Source organism: Canis lupus, chromosome X (genome assembly GCF_048164855.1).
Source record: "Canis lupus baileyi chromosome X, mCanLup2.hap1, whole genome shotgun sequence".
Lineage (NCBI taxonomy): Eukaryota > Metazoa > Chordata > Mammalia > Carnivora > Canidae > Canis > Canis lupus.
The window spans coordinates 39,669,479-39,691,549 of record NC_132876.1 but is presented as its reverse complement, the minus strand read 5'-3'; the positions used below and the strand labels follow the sequence as shown (position 1 = coordinate 39,691,549).

The window sequence follows — 22,071 nt, the reverse complement described above, 5'->3', positions numbered from 1 at the left end:
ACCTGCAGTGAAAGGACACTTCAGAGGAAGCATATGCTTGCCTGAAATCTACAAAGCTATGCTATTGCTGGACAAGCGCACAGCTCCTTGTAACTTACAGGGCTAGAACAAGTTGTCCACACCTTTCTCCTTCTCGTCAATAGCCTTCATCCAGGACCTCTGAGAAGGCACATTCCATGGCATCGCTGGAAACAGGCTAAGGACATCCATTGGGTATAAGCAAAGGAGGAGGGACCCTGCAGGCTGGGGAGGGAGGGACAGAAGAGGAGGTTTGGAAGTGGCCTGGTCTGAGAATCATTCCCACTCTTCCCATTGTCTGAAAAAGTGTTCTGGAGGAGGCTTGGGGAGAGCTCAGGAAAACAGGAGAGAGGGGAGCTGAGGTTTCTAGACAGAAGCAACTCTCAGAGATACTGATCCCAGCCTGCATTTAAAATTTTTTAAATTCAGGGGATCCCTGGGTGGCTCAGCAGTTTAGCGCCTGCCTTCAGCCCAGGGCGTGATCCTGGAGACCCCGGATCGAGTCCCACATCGGGCTCCCTGCATGGAGCCTGCTTCTCCCTCTGCCTGTGTTTCTGCCTCTCTCTCTCTCTCCCTGTCTCTCATGAATAAATAAATAAAATTAAAAAAAATATTTTAAATTAAAAAAATAAAAATAAAATTTTTAAAATTCTAATTGTGATCAAATACATGTCACATTTACTATCTTAGCCATTTTTAAGCCTACAGTTCAGTAATGCTCAGTATATTCACACTGTTGTTGTAACACAGGTCTCTAGAACTTTTTCATCTTGCATAGTGAAACTCTGTACCCACTAAACAACCACTCCCCCAGCTCCTGGTAACCACCATGCTACTTTCTGTTTCTGTGAGTTCGACTACTTTATATACCTCATATAAATGGAATCATACTGTATTTGCCCTTTTTATGGCTGGCTTCTTTCACTTAGCATAATGTCCTCTGCGCATATCCATATTGTAGCATGCATCAGAATCTTCTTCTTTGTAAGGATGAATAATATTCCATTCTATGTAGGTACCACATTTTGTTTATCCATTTGTCCGTCCGTGGGCACTTGGGTTGCTCCACCTTTTGGCTATCGTAAGTAATGCTGCTATGGACATGGGTGTAGAAATATCTCATGGAGACTCTGCTTTCAGTCCTTTGGGGGTACATATCCATAAATAGTATCACTGGATCTTCTGGTAATTCTACTTTTAATTTTTTGAGCAACTGCCAGACCGTGCTCTGTAGTAGCCACACCATTTTACATGCTTCCCACCAATGCACAAGGGTTATAATTCCCTTACATCCTTATCACCATTTGTTATTGGCTGGGGTTTTTTGATAGCAGCCATCCTAACAGGTGTGAAGTGATATCTCCTAGTGTTATGCATTTGCATTTCCATAATTGGTGATGTTGAGCATCTTTTCACATGCACATTGGCCATTCATGTATCTTCTTGGAGAAATGTCTATTCAAGTCCTTTCCCCATTTTTAACTGGATCATTTTTGTTGGTGTTGTCGTCAAGTTGTAGGAGTTTTTTATGTATTCTGGATATTAACCCGTTATCAGATACATGACTTGCAAAGATTTTCTCCCATGCTATAGGTTGTGCCATTCGGTGCTCTGGCCCACATTTTGAAAGACAAGGACAATGTGCTAAAATGGAGAAAGAACCCAGCAAGAATGAAGCTAACAGGTTGGGGGCCACATCAGATGATTTCTCCAAGTCCTTTGAGCTCTCTGTTCTTGAGTTCCCATCCTTCTGGCTTTGTGCACACTGCATCCAAGCTCCATGTTTCGTGTATACTGCACTGCGTTTACCCTATTAGTTCCAGGCTGCTTCTGGAGAGAACATGCTCTATGCTAAGTACCATCCACCTCTAACATCCCATGACTTTCTTCCTGCTTTCTTCATGGCTGTGAGAACTGCCTTTTTAGCCTGCAGCATCTCCAGCTTTGGATGTTGTGACATGACAGCCTCAAATACATTTGCAACCTCTTTGCCACCCTGGGCAGAGATGCATTTCAACCCTAATTCTGTGGTAGCCATGGTGGCAGGATTGAGCATAGAGTCCATTTGCTGTGTCACCATTTCTCTGAGAACCAATTTGGTCGAGTGGAAAGACCATCAGAGCATCACTTCCTGGCTGTGTGATTATTGACAAGTCACTTAACTTCTCTGAGCCAGCTTCCTATCTGCAAACATGAAGATAGCACCATCCACCTCGCTGGGGTTTGGTGAGCCTTGTTCGGAATAAAGCATGTGTGGTGCCAAACTCAGTGTCTGACAGACAATGGGAGAGGCCAGCAATGGGTAGTTCCTCCCTCTGGGCCCAGACTCTTTAGCCAGAAGGAAGTACGCCCAGCAGGGGCCCATTCTACTCAGAGGCCACATAGTACCGAGGGGCCTCGAAAACAAAAGTCTCTCACTGGCCCCTAACCTCTGGTAGACCTGTGCCTTGAAGAAGCCCAGGCTCTATGAGAGTCTGCCACTGGCGAGAGGTCCCCAAATGTCCCTCCCTCAGTGACACCTTTCAGAGACCCTTAGCTATTCCTGGCCCAGAGTTTTCCTATCCCCCTTTCACCCCCCTCCATCCAGAACTGAAGGGTTTCTCCCTCAGATTTAATCCTTCCCTCAGATTTAATCCTTCCCCAAGCCTGTAGATTCCACCTCTTGAGAGAGCCAATTTTTATCTCCTTCCCAACTACACTGCTACCTACTACCCCTGTCCAAGCTGTCACCTGTTCGTCCCTGGATCAGGACATCCCTGCCGGCCACCGCAACCCCCATGCTCTGCTCCTCTCTGGCTCTTGCGACCCTCCTGTCCAGTCTCCTGGCAGCGGCAGGAGTGATCTAGCCACATTTTATCTACTCATCTCACTCTCCTGCTTAAAACTCTTTAATGACTCCCTGGGTGCTCTTCAGGAGGGAAGTTCAAACTCCTTAATGTGGCTTACAGGCCCTGCACGGTCTGGCCTCTGCCTGCCTCTCTGGTGTCACCTCTCACCACCTCTCCTCCATCACCCCCCACACTTGGGCCATATCAGCCTTCATTCTGCTGCTCCGACAAGCAGTGTTTCTCTCAGGGCCTTACCATATTCTCTTCCTCTGACCTGGAACATTCTTCCACCTCTGGGCTAACTCGTATTCGTCTTTAAGTCTCAGTGAAGATGTCACTTCCTCTGGAAAGTTCTAACTGCCCCATCCCACAAGCTGAATTAGGTGACTGCATGCTTCCTCTGCCATTTTGCTCTTCCCCAGGTCACAGCACTTGGGAATGGGGGGGGGGTGTTGGTATAGTTACTGCCCTCCTTAGCTAGCCTTGGGGCTCTGGGAGGTCAGGGACCCAGCCCATTTCCACACCAGAGCCCCGGACAGTGACCAACATAGACCGTGGAGCGTGTCCGTCAAACGACAGAAAGGTGCTTCACCTTCGCAACGTGCTCTTCATCTGCTCCCGGCCCCTTCTCTTTGCACCCATGCTCCCTCCACCTCACTGGAGGACTTGCTGTCCCCAGACACAGTGGACACAGCTCACATCTCGTTGTCTTTGTTCACGCTGGCCTTTCTGGCTACAATGCCCCCCCATCCTCCCCTCCTCCCTCATCACCTAACAAACTCCAACTTGTTTAAGTCTCAGCTCAGGTTACATCTCCTCAGTGAAGCCTGGGCCTGAAGGGAACCATTAAAATGAAGATTTATTCCAGGCAGGGTAATTCTTAGCTCATTTTTCATCATTAATGCTTTATTATACTAACTCTAATATCTAGCAGCCTTCATCACCCCAGCCCAGAGGCCAGACTGCCCCTCCTCCATCCTGGCTCTCCTGGCTCCTTGCAGGACCTCTGTTCCAGCACTTTCCCGAGGCCCTAGATGATGGGTTTTTGTTTGGTTGGTTGGTTCGGTGTAGTTTCCTTCCGTTTAGTGCTTTTCCTGAAGGACGTGGAGGACATGGTGTGACCTTAAACCCTTGGCCTCCTTGTGAGGGGAGGGGAACTTGGCTCATTTCTTCAATTAAAAGGAGACGTAAATTCTCTCCCCTCCCCCATCCTTTGTCTTCCCCCACACACACCCTGCCAGTGTGCCCACTCATTACTGAAACAAGCCAGGGCTGCTCCCCTTTCAGGAAACATCATTTTTCCAATTAGCCTTTGATTGGAAACAGTACCATTGCAGCTGGGCTGCTTTTAGTGCCTGCTGGCGATAGGCAGCCTGGTCAATATGGAAAAGGCACTGGCCTGGGAGTCTAGAGTCCTCAATGCTAGTCTACCTTGGCCAAGTATCTGATTGTGGGCATCTTTCTTTCTTGCCCTGGGCCTCAGTTTCCTCCTTTTCTGAATAATGAACTTCAGGCTTTGCTACCGAAAATCTGGTCTGCCAGGGTAGGAGCATAGAGCATGTTGGCTTGTTGCAAATGCAGAATCTGGGTCCCACCCCAAACCTTGTAAATCGGAAGCTGCAGTTTAACAAGATCTTCAGGTGATTCCATCCACAGTAAAGTTTGGGGAGCGCTATGAACTTCCCAGATGAAAAGAATCACTGTGATTCTTGTTAAACATACCTTGCCTGGCCACTGTCCTGGACAGGCTAATGAAGTGGGAATGGGATGGGGTCCCAGAACTTGTATTTGTAGCAAGGAGCCCAATTGACTCACATCCCTGGGGAAGTTTGGGAAACATTGGACAAGTGGTTTATAAGGGCCCTTCCACCTTTGACGTTCTGCAATTCTGTGCGCAAGTGGTTCATTACTGGCGATAGTGAATAGTACATAATGCAGGCCTCTAGGACTTAGCCCTCTCTAAATTGGGTAAAGTATTTTCAGAATCATCCAGGGCCATGCAGGTGGGGGAAGAGGAAGAGGGATTACAACAATTTAAGCCAAGTCTTCTTGATTGGAGAAAATCAAGTCTCCGAGGTTCAAAGAGAAATTACCTGCTTACTCAAGACTGTCTCCTTGATGAAATCAGTCTTGATATAATCAGACAATCTGAAATTCCCTCTTGGAGTACCGAAAAGCGAGGATTAGAGATAGAAGGGCAGTGTCTTTCCTGACACTGGCAAGAGGATGGGGGCCAGGGGAGCCAGACAAGTTGACAAGGAAGCCTGGGGAAAGCCTGTCTCAGAAAGGAATCACATTTTCCAAACCCTCAGTATGGATGTGTGTCCTGACAAGGGATGTTTTCCAATTTTTGAGTGTATTTATACAAAAAAATTTTAAGAAAGGTCTAAAAATGAAGTTGGAGTTAGTTATATGTTTAAAATCACCTTTATTTGGAAAAGGGGGGAAATTACATAAGATCAGGACTGCCCTGAAAAGTTCAGGAGAGAAAAATTGCCAGTTTTCCTCCATGTTTGGATTTGTTTTTCTTATAAATATGCCTTAAGTTCCGTTGCTGGTAGGTTTTGGCTACATCTGAGATTTAGACAGGTGAAGAGAATGTGGAAGGGCATTCAGAGGGTATTTTTCTGGGCAGAGAAAGAAGGGTAGACTCTTGTCAGCAAGAGTGAAGTGTGAATGAGCATTGCATAGCCAGGGCCCAAGTCAGGGGAGGAGGTGGATAAGAGGGAAGCTACTGAGCTGTCCGGAGCACAGGACCATGTCTAGGAACAGGGGAAGGAAGCTAGGACAGAATTACTCAAGTCGGGGCTTCCCTTCTCTCACATTTCCTCCATGTATCCAGCTGGTCCATCAAATCCTGACACTTCTGTATCAACAGCACCTTGGCTTCATCCTTCCTCTCTACCACCCCTGTTCTGGCCTTAATTCTGGGCCCCCTCATGTCTCCATCCAGACTCCTGCAGCAGTCGCAAAGACTCACTCTCAGTGTCTTTACTTATGCAAGATTTTTCTCAAGCTTGAAAAAGCAGTCTTTCATCAGAAAACTAAACATATAGAGATCTTACCAGAATCACTAGCCTCTTGAGTCTTTGTTCTTCTGGGCAAGATGCAAACTGTAATCCAAATGGACCAGGAGATCATATATACTATTTAGGTCCTCACTGAGTCCTGGGGGAAAAGGAAGTAGAATTCACAAGAGCAGGGGTTCTCAAATGAGGGAGGGCCTCAGAATCCCCTGGAGGGCTTGTTAAAACAGAAATCATTGGGCCCCACTCCCAGAGTTTCTGATCCAGTGTAGTGGGGTGGGCCCCACAGATTTGCATTTCTGACATGTTCCTAGGTGGTTCTGTTGCACTGCTTTGCAATGTGAGCACCTTGAAGGCAGGAAATCCTGTGTCATCTCTGTATCTGCAGGCCCCTAACACAGAGCCTGGGGTGGAGAAGGCTTTCAGCAGCAACTGTTGAAAGAAGGAAATCATAAAAAGAATAAAAAGAGAGGGAGGTGGGGAGGGGAGAGGGAAGAAGGGAGAGGGAGGAAGGGAGAGTGCGGAAGGTGGAGGGCTAACAGGAGAGACTATTTAGGCTCAGAGAAAGAAGTCCCTTCAAATTCCACACATCTTTTTCCTTACAACTCGGCCCCCACTGGTTTCTCCATTTGTCTGTTCTTTTAGTCTAAACCATTGGCTGCCACACTTCCAAACTTCACAGATGATCAAATTAGAAAAGAAAAGAAATTAAGATAGCTAGATTGAATGTAAGCCACTCTTGGTTTTACTTTTTATTTTGCCTTGTTAGGACATTAAAAAACCAACCTGCATCTGTCTTCTAGTCCTCTACATGGAGTAATTTGTTTCTATGAAAAACAAACAAACTCCACACCATATTATCCTTAGTTCTCTCTTTTCACCACAGTCTGGTAAAAACTTTATTACAGACTGCCATTGGTTGCTATACCAACTCTTGGGAACCACTGGTCAACCACCCAAACTGTAATTCTAGATGATGCCCTTGTATTTTCCTCCAGAACCCTATATAATGGAACTATAACCTTGCCACCTCAGGTAGTTTTCAGTGTTTAGAGAGGGTCTTGCTTTTTCTGCCATTCCTTGTGCTCTTCCCTCTGCTGAGAACACTTCCTGCCCACCTCGAAAACTCTGAGTCTTTTCTCAAATGCTGCCAGTTCCGTGAAGTTTTCCTGACCATCCCAGGACATTAATGATCCCATCATTGGTGTTCCTGTAGTACAGACTCATTTATTTACAAGTCTGCCTTCCCTGGACTGAAACTCTTAAACCCAAGGCCCTGCAATTGGCAGAGGACCTGGAACATAGTGCTCCAGATATGTCTTGATGAAAACCACATAGAGGAGTTGGACTTGATCTGATGGGCAGTAGACAACTGTCATAAATTCCCAGTCACAGGAATGACAACGTCCAAATCTTTTAGAAAAGTTCTACTTGCAGTGGAGACCAGGACAGATCAAGTTGGGAGAAAGCAACATCATGTAGGATCAGCAAGAAGGAGGGTCTTGCAATAGTGGGCTGGAAGGTTGACCTGGGCTAGTCTGATTGTAGCCAATATATATATTTTGAATCAGGAACACTAAAAATTCCCATTTTTATTTCCTTTTTTTTTTTTGTCTCAACCAGATTAATGGCATTGGAGCTAATTGATAAAATACTGAGCTGGGGAAAGGAAAAATCTTAACCATCTCAGTCCTTGGGAATACTCAGGATGCTGGCATCCTTGCTTCTTTAAACACAGGTCAGGTGTTCATTGTGAGTTGCTCAATCTATATTCCAAGACCTCAGCCTCCTCTTTCTGTAACCTTTTCTCCATCTTTTTCAATCAACCTCTTCACAAACCCAGTGCCTTTTCTCCCTGTTAATAAAAGTTTATCTGAGAAAAATAGTCATTTATGCTTGAGGATGAGATATTTAGGTATCCCTTCTCCCCGAGAGTAGCTGCACTATCAACAGGTTGAAAATTTGCAGGTAGGGACTGCAGGTAGAGGTATTTGCATGGAACCCACATGAAGTCTTTCTTGGGCCTCTGCAAACAGAGGACTAGAAGTGGCCACCTACGCTGATAACCAAGATTAACCTTGGTCAAAGCATCTCATACATAAAAAGAGGCCATTTGATTCCTGGTCGACTCTGGGAGGGAGCATCGATCATCAGCTTCCTCATCTATAAAATTAAGGGGTTGGACCGATGAACGTCTAAGTTTTTTCCTAGCTCGGACATTTTGTGGTTTTATGATCATCAGTTCAATGCTTCAAAAAATACAATGTCAGCCAGAAATATTGAAATCAAATTTTATTTTTGGAAAATGGCATACACACATCTTGCAAATGTACACAGAAATGAGAATGAGATGAAGAACAGAGCTTGAGAGCCAAAATGATTGCAAAAGCAGCTCTTTGGCCGCCTGGTATTGAATGCCGTGAATCTGCAGCATTCACAGTTCACAACACGTTACACACATGGGGAACTTCTCTAGACTTTGAAGTCCTCTAACCAAAGAAAGCCCTCATGAAATTGTGGAGGGAGGGAGGGGGATATTAACAGGCACGGGAGATGAAAAGGGTCTGCTCCAGCTGGTTTTACATGGGCCTCATCAAACCTGCCAGTCCAAGTAGGAACAGCAAACCAAAAAGGAGAGTGCCTTCTTGGAACACCACTTTAGAATCATAGTCTGAGAGCAGGTCTAGGCATTGCCTGGGAAACCAACAGCAATGCATATACATGCATGTCCTTGTCTTTTCTGGCTGTAACTCTTTTGAGGGGGCAGCTAAAAAGTCCCTAAATTATCTGCCGTCTTTCTCCATTTTTCTTTTTCTTTCTTAATAAGTATTGCTTGTTGGTCAAGCAGAGCCTTCTGAGGTCTCCAAATACCTCAAAACTGCTGCAGGGATAAAGGAACATCATTGTCCACTGTCTTTCAATTATATGCAATTCCGAGAACTATTCAACTCTGCCATGCAAGCAAGTGGTCAAAGACATTCCCAAGCTGCCACTGATTTTTTTACGCAAAGGGAAGTTGAGTCTTTGATCATAATGTCACCCCTTGAGAAATGGTTGCTAGCTGCTGAGAGACTGAGAAATTGCCTTTCCCCCCTTTTTGGTCTGTTTGTTCTTTGTTGACTTTACTTGGCAAAAAGCATCAGGCCCCCAAATCAGTTATTTACAACTGTAAGACACCTGGGAGCAGGGGGAAGGGGAGGGAAGGGGGACCACAGGGAAGAATATATTCTTTTCAGAGGTTAAAATGAGTTATTTAAGAAATGTGATGTACAATACCATGCATTTACTCTCCAAAGCTAGTCACTAGCAAGCTAACGCCTCTAATACTACAACCACCAATTACAGCTGTTTTGCTACATTTAACTGAGTTCTAACTACGGCTATAGGGCAGAAAGGGTGGGCTGTTTCCATTTTAAACTTTCTCCCTTTGAAAATGGCCATAAAAGCATTTTCTGTACAAGTTTAATGGCACAAAAAGGTGACCCAAAACTTTTTTTAAAGAACTTACCACACATGAGCAATGCAAACTTCAATCAAAACATGCATTAGTTGTGTAAGTCATAAGGGATCATTGGCTTCAAGCTGCAATATATTGCAGGACCATACATGAGAGACGTTTTGGTATAACTTCTTACTTGCTTGAATCCCTTTAAGAGAACTTATAAGGAAAAGCCATTGGAAAGGGCATTCCATATAGCATTGCCAAGCAGTGACATCCCCAAGGGCTGTGCACCATGTTGAATAAATTAGCACCTACAAGCTGACTTCTTGAGGCCCATTAATTACTCTTAATGTGGACTGCCTGTACAGAGATAGGAACAGTTGGAGTCCAGAGTAAATGTTTAGGTGAATTTAGTAACATAAGGACAAATACATTTTAGTTAAGTGAGTATTTCTTTCTATAGTAGGGGTTTGTTAATTATCCTTTCCATTTAAATCAACCCCAATTGCCTATCAGTTCAGCTAAAACAGTTCAACAGTTGGCAAACCCCAAACGTAAGATTGTTACAGACAGCTTAATGTGTCAGTGGGTAAAACTTGAAACGAGTTGCTCCCCCACCCCCACACCTAACGCCCCTGCCCGGCCAAACCAAATGACAGCAGAAATAACCTGTGCTCTCTCATTATATTATATTGCAGCTTTTTAAAATATGAGAAAATCAAACAAAATCTGTTAATAGTATTTAGCTGATAGGAATCCATGGGTGGATTTTTCTGTTCAGCTGATTATTTCTCTGAGCACACTTCACTGCTCCACAAAATGGCAGACTAAAAAGGAACCACAGAGTCTTCTGTACAGCGCTTGGAAGGCAAAGACCTAACAACAGATGGGCTGTAAGGAAACTGCTTGTGTAGATCTGCTTTGGGGAATCGCAACTGAAAATGGAGAAGAAGAGTCAGGATCAGATTGATTCCAACCTCCATACTTCTGACTGAACTGTGGGATCAGCACTGGTTAAGTCCAGAAATAACTTCACATCACCAAGGCAAAATCCCAGGGCTAAGAAGAGGGATATGCCCAAAACCTAGACATGGAGGAAGAAAGGAATAGAACGGGAGACATCAAAGAAGCAAGAGAATTGCAGAGGATGAGGGATGGGCGTTTGTACTCTGGAAAGAGAGAGTGATAGTGGAGTATAAAATTGAGAGCAAATCTAGTGTGCTAGAGAGAGAAAGAAAAGACAAAGAGATACACTGGGGAGGTAGAGAGTGGCAAAAAGACATTGATTCCTCAGGTTATTCACCCAGAAATGAGAAGTTCCCACATCTCCACGTTTGTGCCTTCATTCACAAGGAGTTTGTTCTAACTTCTGTTGTGCCTTCCAACCTCTCCCAACTAGCCTGTCCTAATCAGAAGCAGGAAGATGCCTTAATTTCCCAAGGGAATTCTGTACTCCCCAGACCCCAGCTCCAAGCATCTAAAGTAAGATAAGATTGCATCTGATTCTGGAAGATGCCGGAGCCTATGAAATTGAGGGATACAAATGTAGGCAGTCACAAGTGGATTCGAGAGTCTTGTCGTTTGATAGCCACTGTCACACCACATAGGCCAAAGTGGGATGTCTGCATAGATCCTTAATAAGAAACCAGTAGGAAGTAATGTTGACACTAAGAAGTTGAATGTCAAGGCCACATTATACCTTTGGGGATGCTGAATAAGCTCTAGGGACCAGGGTGGAGAAGACAGAAGAGACAGTCTCCTTTTCCTGAAAAGATAGGAGGGGCAAAGTCCCTTCAACTAGGCATACTGAAAGGCAAGCCGATGGGACAGTTAGCCTTCTAATCTCTGAAAAGAAACAATGGAAGGGGCTTAAGAGGAACTGCTAACAGACCCAGCTCATAGTAGGTTGACCACTGGAGTCAGCACTCTGTGGGTTTAGAAATGCATTTTCCTCCCCACCCCGTGTCTTGGCTGTTGTGACAAAAACCTCCAGCCTTTTTTTTATGTAAACTACTAGGGAAGTGAGGAGTGCTAACTGGAGGAAGAATAAAATTGAGAATTCACTTTTAAGAAATGGATGGTCTGCATTGTCTTGGCCCATAATTACAGCCTTTAGGGCAATCCACTGAATATTACCAGCACTAGTCTGGGTCCGGGCCACCAAGAGCCAGAGAACCTGTTGGAGATGCCTCTTCTACCAAAAGGTATGCATGGGGAATCAATGCATTATCTTTGCTCAAGGTGGTCATACTTACAAGGAAGAGGAAACCCTCTATGGATTCACAGAACAGTGGACAACGCTACATAAAGAGGTCCCCTTCCAGGGGCAGTGGCAGAAGTGTGACAATTTCATTGCTACACAGGAGGTCTCAGATCACTTCTGGCACATCGATGTCTGGAATTTCATTCTCTCTCAATTCCACGTCCCAAAACATAGGACTCTTAACGCCCCCTCATCTCAGGTGAGCTTCAAAATACTGACAGTTTACTAATGAAACCAGCCTAGACCTAAGAGCCAAATCCCTTAATGCAATGCATGATTGAGGCCTTGCCTTGGAGAATCAAGCGGCCCTTTGTGGCCACATACAGGTTCCAATGGCTGTCTTCAAAAAAATGAATCTCTGGGCAGCCCGGTGGCTCAATGGTTAGGCGTCACCTTCAGTCCAGGGTGTGATCCTGGAAACCCAGGATCGAATCCCACATTGGGCTCCTTATAAGGAGCCTGCTTCTCCCTCTGCCTCTCCTCTCCTCTCTCTCTCTCTCTCTCTCTCTCTCTCTCTGTCTCTCTGTCTCTCATGAATAAATAAATAAATCTTTTTTAAAAATGAATCTCTAATGCCTTTTAGTCCCCAGAGCAAGTTGGGTAGCAAAGGAGGTCGTTCAAACCCCATGGTCCCAGGGCATCTGTCTGGAGATGTCTCTTGGCATAGATGTTTCAGAGGTAGGCTGATCCTGGAAAACAGTCCCATCAGTGTGCCAGAGCTCACTTGGGGCACATGGGCATGCTTATTCCCTTGTCTGAGGGACATGTGTTTTTAAAAAAGAAAAGCTATTTAGAACCAAATCTGAGGGGGATCAGAACATGTCCTTCCAGAGTATTGAAGGGACCAGGGAAGTAGACACAGTTTTGTCCAAAGCAAGCACTGTGGATTGCTGCCCTATGACTTGGGCTGGGTGATTCAAAGAAGTATCTAGGGGCTCAGACCCCTTGTATTTCCCTTCTTCTTAGAACTATACATCCACTTTAAGGTTCCTTGGTTACTTCCAATTGGGGAGGGGAAGCAGGAAGAAGAGAGAATTTCCTGAGAAGTGGAGTAAGCCCAGAAGGAAGTCTCTTGGACCTGAACTAATGAACACCCCCCTTAGTTCCCAGGAGGAGCCATGGTATGAGGAAACCACGTGTTCAGACCCTGTTGCCCTGGTTTCTGCCATGGAAGGCCACAGGACCAAGCAGTGTACACAAGAAGACGAGTATGGGGTATAGAGCACGTAGCTTGCTATTTTAGTGCAAACACAAGGAACCAACGTTTAACATCAGCCAGGGTGCATTTTAGTTACAAAGCCCCTTGCTTATACCTGGAAATTGTCCCCATTGGGGCAGGATGGCTATGGGAACATTGTAGTTGAGAACCACCACAGTGAGACCGTTATTTTCTAGCTGGGCTCTCTCCCATATTTTAAAAGAAATTATGGCCAGTGAATGGCAGTCACAGTCATTTAAAAAATACTGCAAAGCCATCTCAAAAAATCAGGACAAACAAAGCTATGTTCTGCTCTTCCTTCCTTTCCCTGCTCTAAGAACAAGAAACATTTCTCTCAGCCTACAAAGACCCAACCAGTAGGAGATGAAATGAGCTGACAGGGAAAGTCAGTCTTCCCCCATCTCCACTGGACAGGACTGGAGCTCAGAGGGCTGTCCTGAGGGCTCCTTGAGGTGGGGCAGTGATCCCCTGTGTTGAGTTGACAAGGTCAGGGACCTCATTGTTCCTGTGGGTTCTCAATGCCTCCTTCTCTTTGGGGGCATCTGCAGTCCATGTAGATGGGAACCATGTGAACACAGGGAGAAAGGGCCGTATTAGGTTGCTGGGTGGATTTCCCACTGAGCTCAGGGCAGCACCATATGGCTCCAAGATGCAACATGACCCTGGGAAAGAATTCTCAGGAGCCTAGTGGAAGGCAATACAGTTCAGTGGGAAAAGGCCCTGGAAAAAGAGCCAGGAGATGTGGGTTCTAATCCCAGCCCTGCCCCTAGCCAGCTGTGTGACCTTGGGGAAATTACTTTACCTCTGCATCTCCATTCCTGGCATGAAAATGAGGAATTTGGAGTAGATGATGTGATCCTAAGGTTCCTTCCAGCTAGAAAACTCTATGATTCAATCTAGGCTAATACTAAAGTCCTTAAGGACACAAAGCAGTCATGCTAATGGCTATCCTTTCCAAAACAGTGAAGAGAAAAGGAAATTTTCTCTCAATTTATCCCTAGTTAACACTACTTATGAAGTTGTTCAGCCCAGCCCCCATATATACATTTTGCCCTTCTTTGTCCCTATTTCTATTTCTGTAAGGGAGAAAAATCAGGAGGTAGGAACAAGCAACAGATAGACTGTGTGTGTGTGTGTGTGTGTGTGTGTGTACGCATGCACGTGCGTAGCTCATGCACACGTAAAAGAGGGAGGGAGGATGTGGGGAGCGGTGGCAGATGCTCGCTGAATGACTTGATATTTGCTGAGTGTGCAGAAGGTAACACAATGGGACTTTAGTGGTAATACTGGATTGAGCAAAATCCGGAATGAATGACGGGGGTGAAGGCGCTCAGTGACAATTTTTTCTTTTGCCTTGAAAATGGGCCAATTTAACATGTAATCATTAAACACTTGAATTTGGAATAAGACCAAGCCCCCTGAAGTGGCAGTACAGAAACATTCTCCTATAATTGATTCAAAGAAAGATGGAAGATCTACTTTTATTACTGAAGACTGTTGGGTCAAAGGCCACTCTAAAGAAAGTATGTCCATTTCGTACATACGCCACCAGTGAGGAAATGCTCGTGAAGATAGCATAGGGCCTAGACAGGAGGAAATCCAAATTCCTCCTCTGGTCTTGCTCTTTACCAGCATCTTGGTTAGTTGCCTCAGCCTCTGTTTCACCTTAAATTGAAGGAACCAGGCTGAGATCTGGAGAAAGTGGAATCTTTGAGAGGTCTGTCCTGAAGATTAAAAATAGACCTGTCTATACTGGTTTCAAACTCGCCTACAAATAAAGGAGCAGGGCAAAGGGAGATTCTCATGATTTGGGGTTCTTTGATGACCAACTTAACCAGGAATTGGTAGTACCGTCATCAGGACTTTTCTTGAAGCATAATTCTTATAGCTAAGGTATCTGAGGCTTGTCTAGGGACATCTGAGCTACCCCTTCCGCCACCGAGTCCCCTTCTACATATGCACATCAGCAATGCTACCAGGTTGCCACGGATCCATGTAGGGGTATTCTGGAGCATCTCCTAATCATGAAGCAACTGCAAGTACACACACACATACACACACCCCAAGCTCGTTCCAGTTCAAGTGGAGAAACAACCGCGAGTCACTCAGCAGCCAAACAGCGGCTTGGCTTTGAATGCTGCACCTCACAAACTATCCAAAGGATTACAAAGAAATAAGGAAATCTTCATATCTGCTAAAAGCAAACACAGAACTGGCATGCATGGCTTTCCCTTAAATTTAGTTGTCTTTGCCATTATGGGCTATGATTACAGACAAAAAGCAGTGTTATGAACCGGTGCCTCAAAGACTGAGAACTATTTCGAATGATCAGTCCTTAGCAAAGAGAAATCCTTTCTAGTGTTAAAGACAATCGAAAGGTTTCCGTGTCTTCAGTATGAAATATCAGAATTGTAGATAAAAAAGAGTTGTTGCTTAAAATATGCCATAACATTTCCTTTAAAATATAATTAGAATGTCTGGTCCACATTGAAATTATTAATGTAAGCAGAACTGTTAAAAAGTTATCAAAAGACTGATTCTATTGAATTGGCCTCTGCTATTCATTTTGTTTCCTCCTGGAGGTTTCTGTTTGGCAGTGACAGCATGATTTCTAAACTACGTTATTCTTTTGCATTTTTTTTGGTAAATTTTCTGCATGTGTTTTTTAGACAAAAGAAAAATCACCAGTTTATAAAAAAAGGAGCCTGAAGTACAGACATGAAGTTTTATAAAAAGGGTATTGGTTTCTTGCTATAAAAAGTGACTGAAAGGTATCAGACCTGAAAACAAATTCTCACAGTGTTTTCAGTGTTGGCTGTTTACAAGGCATTCAATAGAACAGAGATAGATGGATACCATACAGTTTGTGTAATAACTCGCTATGTTAGACAGCCTCCTAGAGGAATTGGGTATAGGAAGTCCCTCACCGCCAACTCTTAATTGCTTATTGATTGCAAATTGCCCCACTTGGAGAGATTGACAAGAAATTCACTGAGCTTTTAGAAACTCTACTGAAATGTCTACAGTGTTTCTCAATTCTGTCTAGCCCTGCACTGGGCTCATCTAAGCATCTGATGTCAGAATTAGGAGTTGCTGGTGTTTCTCCCCCTTGACAGCCAGAACTGGTGCGAGACGATAAACTGGGGGCTTGATTGGGAGTGAAGAGCGAGGTGTGGGAGCTGCCTTGTTGCCCTCCCAAGATCCTCCAGCATTCTTGAGATCGGGAGACAAGGGGCACTTGTGTTTGTCACTCTTGGATTTGCCAATGAGTTTCTTTCCCACAAATGCATTTTAAGTGCTATGTATGTAAACAACCCTCTACAGAAGGAAGACTGTCGTGTATGAGCAAAGTGAAACGGGAGAAACAATGCAGGCGCCTAAGTTTTCAATAGAAAGGTCACAGATTAGCATATTTTACATCCCCAGAAAGTTACCCCGAAGGATGGTTATCAATCTATCTCTTATAATTGGTAACTGTGGATCAGTGGCCCAGAGGAGAAATCACAGGAACATAAACCCAACATATTACAGTGTGTTTTAAAAAATAACAAGAACAAATAAAAACTTGAAAGCACCAATAGCCCTGTTGGACACTTGAGCATAGAAGTACCCTATTGTAACTGTAAGCTTGGATTTGTACTCTGGACTCTGAACATTCTCTTCTCCTTCACATGGAATCACCAAGTGAGTCCGAATCATCCAAGGACAGAGGCAGGTACAGATCCTGTAAGAAGATAAGAGATAAAGTTAACTCCTTTTCTTGCCATCTTGGGCTCTGAAATGGGCAAAATAGGATGACTTTTTTTTTCTAATTAGTATTTTCTCTAATTTTTATTCTGAACTAATTATAGTTTCAGAGGAAGCTGAAGTATAGGGAGGTATACTTCTACTGATGTACCCTTCACTCAGTTTCCCCCAATGGTAACATCTTGCCATTTCCATTTGCTCATGTGTGTGCATATGCTTGCATGTGTATATGTTGTCCTATGCAATTTTACCACATGTACATATTTGTGTGACCCTCATCACAAATGAGATACAGACCTGTACTGTCGCTAAAGAGCTCCCTCATGCTACCCCAATTTAGGGCTACAGCCCCCCGTCTCCCACCTCTAAACACCCTATGGCAACCAATAATCTGTTTCCCATCTCTACAATTGTGTCATTCTAAGAATGGTATACAAATGGAATTATACAGTATGTAACCTTTTGGGACTGGCCTTCCCCATTTAGCATATAATTCCCTGGGGATTCATACAAGTTGTTGCACATGTCAGCAGGTTTACTCCTGTATATTGCTGAGCAGCATTCCATAGTGCAGTTATACCACAGTTTGGTTAACTATTCACCCTCGAAGGGCATTGCAGGTTATTACAAATTAAGCTTGCTATAAACATTCCTCTACAGGTTTTTGTGTGAACGTAAGTTTACATTTCTCTGGGATAAATGCTCAGGAGTACTACTGCTGAGTTGTATGACATTACATGTTTAATTTGTAGACTGCAGTATTGTTTTCCAGAGTGAGTGTACTATTTACATACATTCTCACCAGAAAAGTATTAGTGATCCAGTTTATCCATATCCTCACCAGTATTTGGCGATTTTGCTACTTTTTTATTTTAATTATTCTTAATGAGTTTGTAGTGATATCTAATTATGGTTTTAATTTGCATTTTCCTGATGGCTGCTGGTGTTAAACATATTTTCATGTCCATAGATGACATCTGTAATTCCTCCTCAGTAAAACGTTTCCTTAGGTCTTTTTTTTTTTTTTTTTTGAGACAGAGTGCGAGAGGAGGGTGTGGCAGAGGGAGAAGGAGAGAATCTCAAGCAGAGTAGACTCCACACTGAACAGAGCCCAACATGGGCTCAATCTCATCACCCTGCAGTCATGACCTGAGCCAAAATCAAGAGTCAGACACATAACCAACTGAGCTACCCAGGCACCCCTCTTCAGGGCTTTTGTTAATTTACTAACTGTTTTTTTTTCTTTCTTATCACGTTTTAACAGTTGTTTGTATACCTTTAGTTAAATATGTGCCCTGCAAATATTTTCTCCCACTCTGTAGCATGTCTTTCCATACCTTTTGCATGGTCTTTGACAAAGCAAAAGTTTTTAATTTTGATGAGGTCCAGTTTATTATTCTTTTTATTTTATGGATGGTACTTTTATTGTCAAACTTAAGAATGCTTTGCCTAGCCAAAGATCACAAGATATTCTCCTCTGTTTCCTTTTTCTCTGTTTTACATTTATACCTATAGTCCATTTTTAAAAGTTAATTTCTACATAAGATATGAGGTTTAGGTTAGCAGTCATTTTATGGCCTTTGGATATTCAATTGCTCCAGCGCCACTTATTGAAAAGACTTTCTTTCCTCCACTGATTGAATCTGTGCCTTTGTCAAAAATCAGTTGTGAATATAAATGTCAATTCATTTCATGGTCCCAGAAAACTGCCAGGTCCTGAACAAATGCCTAACCCTGAAAATGTACCTCATTTGCCTACTTGCAACTTATTTCCTGATGCTCTTCCATTTTGCACCAGGAATTAGGATCCATGGCTTCAATGCTGTCCAAGGCTTATATGTCTTGAGGAGATTGGGAGGTGATATGGCATTGGTTTTTCCCACTGTCCCCAGAACTGTATTTGGAGGTACTTCTGATTCCTCTTGGACTTACTTCACCCATAATCTAAATCAGTGATTTTCAAATCTCTGTCTCTCAATCTCTCTCTCTCTCTCTCTCTCTCTCTCTCTCTCTCTCTCTTCTCCTTCTAAATCCTCTATTCAAATGAAATTTTGTTTGGAAGCCCAATACATTAAATAAATAAATAAATGTGTAGCTCTTGTGGTTGAATCAGACATGGCGAAGGCAGAATTTCACCCATCACCAAATGAAGCAGTTTGAAAACCACTGCTATCATTCACATTATCAGCAAGATACTAAAGGGAACTGAAAAACTTAGGTCAACTGTGGATATTTAAGAGATTCTCCTTGGTATAATAGAAACAAAGAACGTAGGTAGAGACTTGTCCAGAAAACTGGAGCCTATAGCTTCTCTGTGAGTTAGAGGGAAAAGTGAAGATGAGGAAGAAGGACAAGAAAAAGGAGGAGAGGGACTTGCTTATCTAAATATTAAGAATGCTTTTTGCTGTGGGGCACCTAGCTGGCTCAATCAGTAAAGCATGTGAGTCTCGATCTTGGGGTTGTAAGTTTGAGCCCCATATTAGGGGAAGAGATTACTTAAAAATAAAATCTTTAAAGAAAAAAAGAACACTTTTTGCTGATAAGGAAGGGGTAAGAAAATGTTTAGGCAGCTTCAATGGAAAGAGGAGCTAAGTATATTCGGAAAGCTGAGCTTTTAGTCCTGAATAATCTATACTGTGACACTGAAAAAGTCTTTGACTCTTGGTGTCTTCATCCTGAAAATTTAGTATTGGAAAGGACAATATGTAAGGTCCCCCTCCACCTCTCAGTCTGTTATTTTGGACCCTCAAGGGACTACTTAATCATTAAAAAACACAAGAAAGGCAACTATAGCAAATAGACTCACTTCTTATCAACCCACCATCCCTTCACGGTAGGGGCTGACAAACTTTTTTTGTAAAGGGCTAGATAGTAAATATTTTGGGCTCTCTTTGCTGGTTACATATGGTTTCTTCCATGTAGTCTTGTTTGTTTGGGTTTTGTTTCTTTTACACCCCTTTAAAGATATAAGAAACATTTTTTTTACACATCGGGGGACTACCCCGAAACAACCAGGCCATAGGCAGTATTTGACACCCTTGTTCTACACTACCAAACACCCATCTCTTATAAAACTGATACACAGGTAAGAAGTGCAAGGCTGAGGAAACAACAGGAGTTCAATAAAAACTTGTAAAATTGAATTGGTACACAATTGGGTCACATCTCTGAAGGGATTTTAGTTCTCTTATACTTGAATAAAGTGAAAATCGAACATAGTCAAAAGTATCTTTGAGCTCTAGACTTCCATAATGGCAAAGAAAGACTGAAAATCTGCTCCTGCAGTGACACTGGAAAAATGGTCAAAATCAACTTTTTCAGAACTCTGGAAATTAACCAAAAGCTTTCAGCAATCCAAAACGTGTTTATTCAAGAAAAATGGCTGAATTTTAGTAAGAATATCAAAATTTGTAGTGCATTAGCTTGTTCTATTTCCTTTTCCTCTCCCCAACTACAGTGTACCTTTGAAAACCAACAGCCTCCCAATTACAGTATCTGAAAAACAGCAACTTAGCAGTGACCAGAGGGTGCAGAATGAGTTGGAAGCTCCCCAAAATGCCCCCATTCCCAGAGAATTGTCACTATTTGACCTGTTTAGTAGCTCCTTGGAAACTCCCACTCATGGGACTCTTTATTTGACCTGACGAAAAGCACACTCGCTGTGAACCGCCTTTTCAGGGAGCTTAATCAGCTGCAATTGTTTAAAATCACAGCTGCCTAACATAAAGGAAACTGTTGGGGTAAGTGAAGCTGCTCAAAACCTTAAAAGGGAAAAGCTACAGAATTAATGTCCATAGGAGACTTTGAAAAGCTCTAACATATTCACATATTCCCAGGAATCTCTATGACATGGTACATGATCAGGACTGGGTGTATTCTGAGAAGAGACCGAAGAAGGTCCTAATCTCTCACCTCTGGTTGGCCTTGGGGCCCTCCTCAAGCAGCAAATGAAGGCTGAGGCAAAGTTATAAACTGCCTGACAGAGCACTGAAACCATCCCCAACACACACACACACACACACACACACGCATGCACGCACGCACGCAGTGTTTCAGCCAAGGCAGGGAAACTTATTAGATCAAAGCATTTAAGAAAATATAGGAAAATTATCCTTCAAGAATGAAGGAGAAAACAAGACATTCTCAGATAAACAAAGACAGAGAGTTCATTGCTAGCAGACATCTCCTCCAAGAAATACTAAAGAGAAGCTTTTGGGGCGGGGGTGGAGGGACTGAAAGGACAATAGACGGTAGTTAAAATCCATATAAAAAAGAAAGAACACTTGGTATATGTAAATATATAGGTAAATACAAAAGACAGTACAAATTTATTTTTGTGACTCTTTCTTCTATTAACCAGTTCAAAAGACAACTGCATGGAATAGTGATTGTATAAGTGTGCTGATGGACTAATTACATTATAAAGATGTAATTTGTATGTCAATAAGAGCCCAGAAGGAGGGGGAGGGACAAAACTGTACTATAGTAAATTTTTTAGTGTTCAATTGAAATTAAGTTGATATTATTCCAGAATAGATTGCATTAAGATGTTAATTGTACTCTCCAGGGCAGCCACTAAGAAAATAACTCAAAATAAAATTAGTAAAACTACAAGGAGATTCAAATGGCACATTAGAAAAATATCTAACACAAAAAAGAACAGACATTGAGGAATAAGGGAACAAAAAAGACATAAGACATATAGAAAAGAACAAAATGGCAGATGTAATCTCCACCCTAGCAGTAATTACATTAAACATAAATAGATTAAGCACTCAAATGAAAAGGCAGGGATTGGCAGAATGGATTTTACAAAAAACAACATGATCCAGCTCTCTGCTGCCTGAAAGAGACACAATTTAAAGACACAAATTGATTGAAAGCAAAAGGATGGACAAAAAACTTACCATGCAGTAAGTAATCAAAAAGAGCTGGAGAGGCTATACTAATAACAGAAAAAAATAGACTTTGAGACAAAAAATTGTTGATAGAGACAAATAAGGATGTTTTCTAATGATAAAAGGGATAAATACACCTGAGAACATAAACATACATGTGCCTTAACAACAGAGCACCAAACTACATAAAGCAGAAAATTACTTAATTGAAGGAAGAAATAAACAACTCATCTAGAATAGTTGAAGACTTCAGTACTCCACCTTCAATAATGTACAGAATAACCAGGCAGAAGACCAATGAGGAAAGACAAAGCTTAAATGACACTACTAACAACTGCACATCTATAGAATACTCCACTCAACCATAGCAGAACACACATTCTTCTCAAGATCCCATTCTGCAGAATAGACAATATGCTAGGTCACAAAACAAATCTCAATAAATGTAAAAGGGTTGAAATCATACAAAGTATGTTCTTTGCAGTGGAATTAAATTAGAAAGCAATGACAGAAAGGTATCTGGGAAATTTACAAATATGTGGAAATTAAACAACATACTGCTAAATAGCCAATGGGTCAAAGGAGAAATCACAAGGGAAATTAGAAAAGACTTTTATCTTTTCTAAGACA

At 42.8% G+C, this 22,071-nt stretch overlaps 1 protein-coding gene across 6 annotated transcripts in view; it reads right to left on the bottom strand.

Annotated features, from left to right (window-relative positions):
• Positions 1-8,149: 8,149 nt before the first annotated feature.
• DCX (doublecortin) overlaps positions 8,150-22,071 on the bottom strand; it is a 139,845-nt gene continuing 125,923 nt past the window's right edge. For all 6 annotated transcript variants that reach the window (XM_072818206.1, XM_072818207.1, XM_072818213.1 and 3 more), the window contains one exon: positions 8,150-16,520. In XM_072818206.1, the coding sequence (XP_072674307.1) occupies positions 16,464-16,520 (57 nt within the window). In that variant the 3' untranslated portion in view covers positions 8,150-16,463. The remainder of the gene's footprint in view (positions 16,521-22,071) is intronic.